This window comes from Dama dama, chromosome 4, assembly GCF_033118175.1.
Source record: "Dama dama isolate Ldn47 chromosome 4, ASM3311817v1, whole genome shotgun sequence".
Lineage (NCBI taxonomy): Eukaryota > Metazoa > Chordata > Mammalia > Artiodactyla > Cervidae > Dama > Dama dama.
Genome location: NC_083684.1, coordinates 69,343,887 through 69,354,628, shown reverse-complemented (window position 1 = coordinate 69,354,628; position 10,742 = coordinate 69,343,887). Strand labels below are relative to the sequence as shown.

The 10,742-nt window shown below is 48.7% G+C and overlaps 1 protein-coding gene across 6 annotated transcripts; it reads left to right on the top strand.

Annotated features, from left to right (window-relative positions):
- Positions 1–3,202: 3,202 nt before the first annotated feature.
- Positions 3,203–10,742, top strand: LOC133054899 (putative killer cell immunoglobulin-like receptor like protein KIR3DP1). Of its 6 annotated transcripts, XM_061140303.1 has the most exons (9): positions 3,204–3,284; positions 3,426–3,461; positions 4,621–4,899; positions 5,783–6,082; positions 7,087–7,386; positions 8,356–8,406; positions 9,165–9,287; positions 10,118–10,170; positions 10,282–10,742. In XM_061140303.1, the coding sequence occupies exons 1-9, from the start codon at positions 3,251–3,253 to the stop codon at positions 10,360–10,362; spliced, it is 1,257 nt and encodes a 418-aa protein (XP_060996286.1). In that variant the 5' UTR covers positions 3,204–3,250; the 3' UTR covers positions 10,363–10,742. The 6 variants fall into 6 exon arrangements, 5 of the variants coding, with proteins under 5 accessions (XP_060996288.1, XP_060996286.1, XP_060996287.1 ...); XM_061140305.1 differs by lacking the exon at positions 3,426–3,461 and having other exon boundaries at positions 3,203–3,284; XM_061140304.1 differs by having other exon boundaries at positions 3,235–3,433.

Genomic DNA, 10,742 nt, shown 5'->3' with positions numbered 1-10,742 from the left:
CTTTGGATCAGTAATTCTCTGGTGGTCCAGTGGTTGAGAATCGGCCGGCCCATGGAGGGGACACAGGCCCAATCCCGAGAATGGGAAGATTCCTCATGCCATGGGGCAGTTAAGCCCGTGGGCCACAAGCCCATGTGCCTAGAGCGGGTGCTCCACAACAAGAGAAGCCACAGCGATGAGATCCCTCACACAGCAAAGAGCAGCCCCCCTTCCCGCAACTAGAGAAAGCCTGTGCCCAGCGACGAAGACCCAGCACAGCCATTCATTAATTAATTGAAAGTTGGCAACAGCCAGCTATGCCTCCTCCCCTTTTAGAAAGAGAGAGAGTGTGTGTGTGTGTGTGAAAGTGTGAGTTCACAGGTGGGTATTTAACCTGTATTTTTCTCTCCTCTCCTTGGAATTTTCTTCCCCATGGGCTAGGGTTATTTTACATTTAGTAAACACTGTTTGACCATCCCTCCCCTTCAAAAAAAGCCTATCTAACCCTGATAAGATGATTCTTTGGTGCACGAGTTCACCATCTCATTGGTCTGTTGGCTTTCCAAATAAAGTCACTATTCCTTTCCTGAAGACCTCATCAATCTGCCCAATGACAAGCAACATGAGGTTGGACTCAGAGCACATTCATGAGACACTGGCAGAGGTGTCATTCATTTTAGACAAAATCCGTAGATATCACTCTCACAATTGATATCTGTGGTTTAAAGGAAGATATGCAGATGGCCAACAGGCATATGAAAAGATGCTTAGCATTGCTCATTAGTAGAGAAAGGCCAACTGACACTGCGATGAGGTACCACCTCATACCGATCAGAAGGGCCATCATTAAACAGTTGATGAATAATAGATGCTGGAGAGCATGTGGAGAAGTGGGAAACCCTCTTACACTGTTGGGGGAGTGTAATCTGTTGCAGCCACTGTGGAAAACAGTTTGGAAGTTCCTCAAAAAACCAAAAGCAGAGTTTCCATTTGATCCAATAATTCCAATCCTGAGCATATACCCGGAAAAAAAACTATACCTTGAAAAGATTCATGCACCCCTGTGTTCACAGCAGCACAACCCACAATACCCAAGACATGGAAACAATCTAAATGTCCATCGACAGATGAATGGATAAAGAAGACGTTGTATATGCCTATACACACACACAATGGAATACTACTCATTTAAAAAATGCAATCAGGAGATTTGCAGCCGCATGGATGGACCTAGAGATTAACATATTAAGTGAAGTAAGACAGAAAGACAAAGACAGTTAACATGCGATATCACTCATATGTGGAATCTGCAAGGAATGGATCAAAGAAACAGGAACAGACTCACAGACATAGAGAACAGGCTTGTGGGTGCCAAGGGGGAGGGGAGGATTGGGAGTTTGGGATGAGCAGATGAAATCTGTTTATACATAAGATGGGTGAACAATCAGGTCCCACATTATGGCACAGGGGATTCTGGTCAGTATCTTGCCATAAAGCATAATGGAAAAGAATGTATGTGTCGAGCTGAATTAATTTGCTATACAGCAGACATGAACTAACTTCGAAAATTTTTTTAATTTTTATAAATTTGTGATTTATATATCTGCAATGAAACATTCAGTTCAGCTCAGTTCAGTCACTCAGTCATGTCCGACTCTTTGCGACCCCATGAATCGCAGCACACCAGGCCTCCCTGTCCATCACCAAGTCCCAGAGTTTACTCAAACTCATGTCCATCGAGTCGGTGATGCCATCCAGCCATCTCATCCTCTGTCGTCCCCTTCTCCTCCTGCCCCCAATCCCTCCCAGCATCAGGGTCTTTTCCAATGAGTCAACTCTTCACATTACATGGCAGTAAAATGCACAGACTGAAATGACAAAGAATACAGATCAACTCTGAAACATGATATTCAGTAAATAAAAGGAAATTTTAAGAAGTGTGACTGGACTGTTACTCCATTCCATACATAATGATCAAAAGGAGACCAGATTTATTACTTAGGGAGCATCACTCATGTTAACAACCCCCACCCCCAGCCAAATGGTGTGGAATCACTGTCCTTACTGAGGTTCTTTCCCATCTATGAACAAAAGCAGAACCGGGTGTATGTCTGCCCTTAGAGACCTGAAATGGCTGGCCATTTTTTCCTGGTTTGCAGTTGATTCTTGTGGACAGCCCCCTCACTCAAGCATTCTGGACTTTGGAAGTCTCTACCTTACACATTTTTATGTAGTAAGCAAGGTTGTCCACCTTTCCTAGCAAAACAATTTCCTTTCCTTCCAAAAGAACCCCCCACAATCCTCTTACACACCTTTTCTTTGTGTACACGTGTGGGCCTTGGATTGGAAAGGGAGAAAGAGAGAGAGACAGAGAGAGTGTGTGTGTGCAAACTTTCCACTCATAGCCAGGAAATATTTTCAGATAAAGAAGAAGAGTCAGGGGAAGACAAATATCACGTAATATTGCTTATTCGTGACATCTTAAAGAATGAACTTATTTACAAAACAGGCACACAGAGAATGACCTTTCGGTTACCAGGGGCAGGGGGATGGTGGGTGGGGTAAGGGATTGATTGGCAGTTTGGGTTCGACATATACACACGGCTATATTTAAAATGGATGACCAATAAGGACCTACTGGATAGCACAGAGAACTCTGCTTAATATTCCATAACTCCCTAAGTGGGAAAAGAATTTGAAAAGCAGTAGACGCATGTGTGTGTATAATCACCTTGTTGTACACTGAAACGAACACAGTTAGCTTCTTAATCACATATACTCCACTATAGAATTTTTTTTAATTTTCTAAAAACCATAATACACATGTCTCCTTCTCTTAAAAGAATGCAGAATCAAAGTTTCTATTAATGAGTCTTTAATTGGCAACCTGTACTGAGCCTGAGATACGAGATGGGTACATGTGATTTCTCTTATGCAAACAGTTAAGGTTAATGACGTTTATCATGAGGTTGGGAAAAGCATCTTGCCTGCTATACACTGAATCATCGTTACTACTTCATAAAAGCAGCAAGATCTGTTCAAATCCTCCTACGTTTACAGTGTTCAGGGAAACAAAAGTGACGCTCAGGTCATGAGGTGACCTCAGAGACGAGGCTCAGACAGACTTCCATCCCTGGCGTGAGAAGAGGCTGCCCATCTTCCCCTGTGACCTGCACCAGGCTGACTGTATCAACAACACCGCCCGCCTTCCGCATCCTGTGACTCGGTCAGCTTTGCTCAGTCCTGCCTCCTGCCTCACAGAAGCAGAGCCATGTGGCCCACACTCCTCAGCCTCCTGAGTCTCGGTGAGTCCTGAAAGACCCGGTAGTGAGGTTTATGCTGGAAATCCGGGGGTCTCCACACCACTGACCAGGTTCCCTGGATGAGAGTGCAAGGAGCATGGGGTCCATCAGGACAAGCCATCTCTGTAGTGCTTTTCCTTCTAGGATTCTGCGTGAGTCTGAGGATCTGGGCACCTGTGGGTGAGTCCTCCCCATCCCTTATTTCTGTGTTCAGCAGAGCAGGCGGGGCTGAGGCAGATGACACGGGGGGCAAGGTGAGACCCCTATCAGTACAGTGAGAGCCGCGTTCCCTGTGGATCCCAGGTCCTCCTCTTGGCCTTGATACTCATCTTCACTCTCCCCAGAGGTTAGCCCAGCTCTGGACTCTGGACCTGAAGGGACAGTGTGAAGTCTGGGAGCTGGGAGCTGGGCCCCCTCAGGGCCATTTCTATCATGAGAGGGGAGCAAGGGGCTGCGGCCCACAGACCCCTCTCCAACAAGGTGGCATCTCCAACCGGCCCTTAGCAACAGGATCTGCAGGACCACCCGCTAGACCTGACCCCAGGGGAGGGGCTGGGCATCAGGCAGGACCACCTGGACCTGGTCACACATTTGATGGAGGCTAGCTAACAAAGGAGCGGGGTTCATGGTTTCCTTCCTGCTTTTCAGTCAAGTGGCTTTTTCTCTTCTTAGTTGTGTTACTGTTAGTCACTCAGTCATATCCGACTTTTTGTGACCCCATGATCTGTAGCTCACCAGATTCCTCTGTCCATGGGCTTTTCCAGGCAAGAATACTGGAGGTGGCTGCCATTTCCTTGCCCAGGGGATCTTGCCAGCTCAGGGATTGTACCCTGCTCTCCTGCATTGCCGGAAGATTTTGTACCGTTTGAGCTTTAATAAATCCAACAAGGAAGTCCTTTCACTTCCTTTCCATGCATCAATTTCTCTGTGGTGTTTTCTTTAGCCTGCAGCGTGCAACTTTCAGGATCTTAGTTCCCTGATCAGGGATCAACCCGGGCCCTTGGCAGAGAAAGCACCGAGTCCTAACCACTGGACCGCCAGGGAATCCCCAGTGTTTTGTGTGTGAGAGAAAGTTTCCCAAAATTTTGTCAACCTGAGGAATGATTCTTCTCCTGAGAAGAATCACCTCTGAGAATCATATTCTTAGAATCTCCATGATGTCTGTCCTGGGTTGACTGTGTCTCTTTGTGTCCCCAAGCCCCAGGTGTCCTTTAGCACCACTGTGATGCACTTTAGGGGAGGACACTTGCAAGAATTGAATGGAAGGGCCCATGGGGGCAGGGGGCAGAGGAGACTGTTCCTATTTTCCTCTCAAAGTCTGTGCCTCCTTCTCTCCTAGGTGAATATGACAAGCCCTCTTTGTCAGCCTGGCCAAGCCCCGTGGTTCCCTTAGGACAGACTGTGACTCTTCGGTGTCACTCCAGTTCTCCATTTACAGTATTCAGACTGTTCAAAAGAGATGGGACCAGTTTGCCCAAGCTCCAGGAACATCAACTCAACACCTTCACGCTTGGCCCGGTGACCAGAGAACATGCCGGGTCCTACACGTGTACTGGAACCTACACATCTCGCGCTGTGTGGCCCACACACAGTGACCCCCTGCAGATTGTGGTCACAGGTAGGAGGGGTCCAGCCCAGCCTGGGATGGCCGAGCCTGCAGGCAATCCTACCCTAGGTCCACGTGCCAGTGCAGCCAAAGACGTCCTCAGGATCCCCAGCCAGAACCTAACCAGGGAAAGAGAACCCAATCTGAGAGTTTAACTCAGGGTGTTGAATAATGGATGGGTGCCCCAGCACAGGAAGGAGGACCTCCCTAGGCTTTAGTTAGACAGGATGCGACCACTGCCTGCCAGCAGGGAGGATGGGAATGACCCTGATCCACAACCTGCCACCCAATAGGGAGCTGTAGTCCCCTGTGAAGGAGCTGGAGCCCCACGGAGGAATCCCAGCAATGTCTCCAAAGGCATGAGGTGGAGTCACAGATGGGAAATGTTCCACTTTTTCTCCACTGCCTTCCTGATTTTGTGAGTCATCACCCACGTTATAGGAGATGTATGTGAAGGGAGACAGGGTATGCATCCTGAGAACCACCCCAGCCCCTCAAATGCAAATTAGGGATGGGAAGAGGCTGAGAGCATGGCAACCCACTCCAGTATTCTCGCCTGGAGAATCTCAGGGACAGAGGAGCCTGGCGGGCTACACTCCATGGGACCCCACAGAGTCGGACACAACTGAAGTGACAGCATGCTTGCATGAAGCTGAGAGCAGATCCAGCAGCTAAAGAGCTTAGAATAAGCATAGAGGAGGCTGGAGATCTTGAGCAAAGAGAAACAGAAAAGCATGAGCCAGACCTGAGAACAAGGCTAGAGAAAATGCAACAGAACACACAGGAAGGGTAATTGGCTTTGGTGGTTCACGGGGTCATTTTCCACACCTTCAGCTCTCAGGGGAAGCGCTGAGGCTGGGTGACTCACTGAAACTCACAACCTCTTTGTTCCAAGGTGTGTTCACAAAACCTGACATCTCAGCCCACCCAGGCCCCATAGTGCGGGCAGGAGAGAATGTGACCATCCGCTGTCACTCACCACTGCTGCTGGACAAATTTATGCTGCACCAAAAAGGCAGCAATGGGCATTTCCAGAGACGTGGAGAGACGTTCACGGGTGGGCGTGCCCCAGCTGACTTCTCCATTGGCCCCATGACTTTGGCGAGTGCGGGCACCTACAGATGCTACAGCTCTCTCAGCCGCTCCCCCTATGAGTGGTCAGCCCCCAGTGACCCCGTGGACATCGTCATCACAGGTGAGTGTGTCCAGACCAGTCCCCTCTGCTGTCTGTGTCACAGAAGGTCTGGTGTCCAGTCCAGCATCAGTACCGGGAGACAATGACAGGCGTGCAGAGATGCTCACACACTCAGGAAGGGGAACAAACCAGAGAGAGAGAAGAGAACAGAGCACCTGCCATGTGGTAAAGAGAAGACACAGCCGGTGACAGAGTGAAGGAGCAAGAACGTGAAAGAACGAGCAATGGAGAAAGATGTACGAGAGCAGGGACCCCGGCAGTTCCCGGCTCAGGCAGCCAACGATGGTTGGTTAAGGGGCTGGCTTCCCGCCTTCATATCAGAGCTCCCTTCCTCTGTCCGGAGCACTGTGGTACCAGACGCCCTTGCAGTCTGGCCCCTGGATGGTCAGGACGGAGGTCGACACCTTGAATTTGCTCAGCCTTGTGGTTTAACCCGTCCTTCTGCACAAAGAGGAAGGAGTTGTCCCTGCCAACCCTCCCCACTATGGAGTCCCTTCCAGCCCCTGGGGATGGGCAGGGCAGCACTGAACACTCCCTCAAGTTTGAAGTGGTCAAAGATCCAATGAGATGCTGGCAATCTCCCAGCCATAATGTCTTTTTCTGGGTCAGTACCATTTTTTCTGATGGTCTCGGCCATACCTAGTAGGTTCCATCTTTCAAGAGAACCCCACATCTTGTTGATTTTTGAAGTACATTTTTTCTTATTTATTTCTGTTGAAGTCTAGTTGATTTATGATGTTGCTAATACCTGTTGTACATAAGACTGATTTAGTTGTTCATATACATATATTTCTTTTCAGAGAAAGGATATTAAATGACAGTCCATTATTAACGTTATGTTTGAATTTTCCCCTGTGCTGGGTATTCGTTGCTGTGGGGCTTTCTGTCCTGGTGGTGGGCGGCCTTCTCATGCAGTGCTTCTCTTGTTGCACACTTCGGGCTTTAATCCTATATTTAGGACTTGAGTGACTCAATGCTCTAATATCAAGGTCTCCTCCTTCCAGGTCTGTCCAAGAAACCCTCTCTCTCAGCCCAGGGGGGGCCCGTGGTGAGGTCAGGAGAGAACGTGACCTTGCTCTGCAGCTCCGAGCGTGCCTTTGACCAGTTCCATCTGCTCAGGGAGGGGGAGAAACTTGGGCGCCTGCTCGCTGGAGGGCGGGGCCCCCGCGGAGCACTCCAGGCTGAGTTCCCTCTGGGTCCTGGGACCCCAGCCCACAGCGGGGTCTACAGGTGCTACGGCTCCTTCACTCGCTCTCCCTACGCGTGGTCAGACCCAAGCGACCCCCTGCTCCTGTCTGTCACAGGTGAGGACCCTCCTCCTAGCCCAGCTTTCTTGTTGCTCTTCAGTCACTATGTTGTGTCCAACTCTTTGTGACCCCGTGGGCTGCAGCATGACAGACTCCTCTGTGCTTCACTATCTCCCCTTCATGGATCACAGCCTTGTCGTGATGAAGGTGCTTGTGTAACTCAATGAAGCTATGAGCCATGTTGTGCAGGGTCACCCAAGCCTGACGGGTCATAGTAAAGAGTCCTGACAAAACGTGGTCCCCTAGACGAGGAAATGGCAACCCACTCCGGGATTCTTGCATAGAGAACCCATGAAGAGTCCTATGCTTTTCAATATAGTCAATGAGATTGCGCTGGGCAAAAAGTCCATTTGGGTTTTTCCATAATCTTACTCTATCTCTGAGCTCTATATCAAGGGCCCTGTGCTGGTGTCAGGGGACCTTTGGGCTTCTGGAGAAATAGAGGCAATGAGAACCAGAGAGAAAGAGAGATGGTCGATGGCCTCTCAACCCTCTTCCACCTCCTGTGTGGATGCTCTTCATCAGAGTCCTGTCTATCCAGGCAAATAAAGAGAAGGGTCAGGGTAGACCCAGGAGGAGGAGAGGCTAGGCTGCTTTGGGAAGATCAGAGATTGTATTGGCCCCTTGCTCTTAGTGTTTTCCCAGAAGCACCTCTGACATACAGGTGATTTCCCAATTAAGGAGCATAGATATTCATTCCCGGAGCAGAGAGAATGTCTCTTGCTTACAGCTGTCTTTCATTGTCAGGCATATCCTTCCTGCCTCCTTCCACCATCTCTTCCCCAGGATGGCTGGCCTACTCAACGCATTCACGTGGAGGGACCAGAAGCTCTCCCCTCCCCCATCAGTGCTCTGAGGGATGACAGAGTAAGGACAGGCAGGAGGTCAACCTTCCAGAAAGAATAGTCCTCATTCAGTGGGTATGAGGAAGGTTACTTGCTCACCCCTTCTGTCTTTTTCCCCTAGGATCCACTACAACTACTTACCCATCAACCATGGATCCACACACCACAGAAGGTAAGCAAGATGGTCTCCTATCTCAGCAAATTTCTGAGAAGACAGAGGGTTCCTGTGTGAGTGTTGGTTCTACCACCTCCCATTTCTGTGACTTTTGGCTCCTCGATGTCCCTGTCATGTCAGCATTTGAGACAGTAGTCTTCCTAGAACCACAGGGGGCATTGAGCTCCTCATACTCTGTGACTGGGAATGTCTAAATTACACAAAGCTGGTCAGAGTGACCTAACCCAATGCTTAAAGGAGATGCTTACCCTCTCTCCACCAGGACCTTTGGGGATGGATGTGGGGGTGGGGGGCAAGGGGAGAATTTTAAGGAGCACCTTAAATGTCTGTTATTCCTCTGTTAGTGTTTTATGAACTAAACATTCCAGAGTTCAGATATAAAAGTTCATGTCTTCTTGAGGATTCCATTCCAGGTCTATGTGGATGGAGGAGAAATGTAATGTGGATTAACGTGGTTAATCATTAAGGCATTCATGCAAAAATGCCATGCCTTGTCATATGGGGCAGCAGAGAATAACTGTTTCGATGCCTGGGGGACCTTGGTTCAGACCTCTGCTGGTCTTGCATGGCCTCTTTACTTCATCCACTGCTAGCATCTCTCCTGGATGCTTTGATACCTCCTGGGAAGTGGAGACCATAACTGATCAGGTTGACAGATGCTGACAGTTTGATGCAAGGATACAATACATCCAGTGTGTAGGGGCACAGCCTACTAAAATGAATAACCAGAACTTCTTCCATTTGCTTGCTGTCAGAAGCAGGGCTTCCTCAAGAACACTCCAGCATGCTGTATGTTGTCCTTGGGCTTGTCATAGCCTTCACCTCTACCAGCTTCATCCTCACTTCTCTTGTCTGTCACTGGTGTTCTACCCAAAATCGTAAGTCTGAAGGTGGTGAGCTCAGCATCATCTGATGCAGGGGAAGGTGGGCTCATAGCAGAGAATGGCATTTTCACTTCCTGAAGGTTAAAAACTCATTTCCATTGTTGTAATCCCTGATGGAACATCTTCCAGAGACCCATGGAACCTTGTTCTTTTTATGAAAATATGTGTTGACTTACTCTTGGCTGCATCAGGTCTTGGCTGCAGCATGGGGGATCCTCATTGCGGTGCTGGGGTGCAGTTCAAGGCTCCAGAGCTCGCAGGCTCAGCAGTTGTAGCATTGAGGACAGTTGCTTCAAGGCATGTGGGGTCTCAGTTCTCCCACCAGGGCTAGAACCCACGCTCCCTGAACTGGAAGGTTGACTTTTTTTTTTTTTTTAATTTTTATTATTATTTTTTTTTTCCAGTGGGTTTTGTCATACATTGATATGAATCAGCCATGGATTTACATGTATTCCCGGAAGGTTGACTCTTAAGCCCTGGGCCACCAGGGACATTCCAAGCCCTGTTCTTCCCTTCAACTTCAACAATCCATTTTTCTCTCCAACATGATCTTGGGAATCTGCTCATATGTTGAAGAGGATGGTCCATAACAGAAGACGTAGAATGGGTCCATGGGTTTGCACAGGTTCCGGAGACAGTCCGTGAATGGCTGGGCTTGTATATGGAATGTTTTGTTTTGTTTTGTTTCATTTAGTGGAGTGGACAGGCTCAGCAATCTGGGCCACATCCCTGCCTTTTTCTGGCTTTGTTTTCCCAATCAAAGTTACCGAGGTCTGGAATAACTGCCTCCACCCCAAAGAGCCTTGACTCTCTTCCATTCACAGATGTTGCCATCATAGAAGGAGAGCCCAGGGAAGACAGAACAGTGAACAGCGAGGTGAGTCCTCCCAGCCCAAACCCTTGCCATAGTCTGAGCCCCTCCAATGCCCAAAGCCCCAGCTTTTGAAGATCATGTCTCAGTCCATCATTCTCACCTCTCTCCTCTCAGGACTCTGCAGCAGAAGACGTGATATACACTCACTTGGACCTCGGGCCCCCTCTGGGAGACAGTTCACTCCCACTCCCCTGAGGCCCATGCACCCCTCTGCCGAGCCCTGTATCTATGAGGAATTCAATGTAAACCAAGACCATTCTGAGCCCTGACCTGGCCCCACCCTCTGAGCACACAATGTTACAAATCGAGGACCTTGATCTCTTGTTAAAGGGGTTCCTCATGGACACTCCTTCTCCTCCAAAGCAGCCCAGCAGCTCTGAGGTGAGGAGTGGAGTCCAAGAATTATAGTGTCATCTTCAAAAATCCCACCACCTCTTAATAATCGCCTGGCTATTCTAGGACTCTATTATAACTATCTCACTGTTTGGGGAGATGCTATAAGCAATCTCACATACTAGGTAGCTTATCATCATCACCCGACTTTTTCTAAAATTCCAATAAAGCATAAAAAATTT

What these genes read in the sequence shown, in the direction of transcription:
- LOC133054899 (XM_061140302.1), top strand. Translation starts at nt 3,362, where the DNA reads ATGAGAGTGCAAGGAGCATGGGGTCCATCAGGACAAGCCATCTCTGTA. An exon ending in GAGGATCTGGGCACCTGTGG is followed by an intron (nt 3,462 to 4,620) that starts GTGAGTCCTCCC and finishes CTTCTCTCCTAG; the next exon opens with GTGAATATGACAAGCCCTCT. An exon ending in CTGGTGTTCTACCCAAAATC is followed by an intron (nt 9,288 to 10,117) that starts GTAAGTCTGAAG and finishes TTCCATTCACAG; the next exon opens with ATGTTGCCATCATAGAAGGA.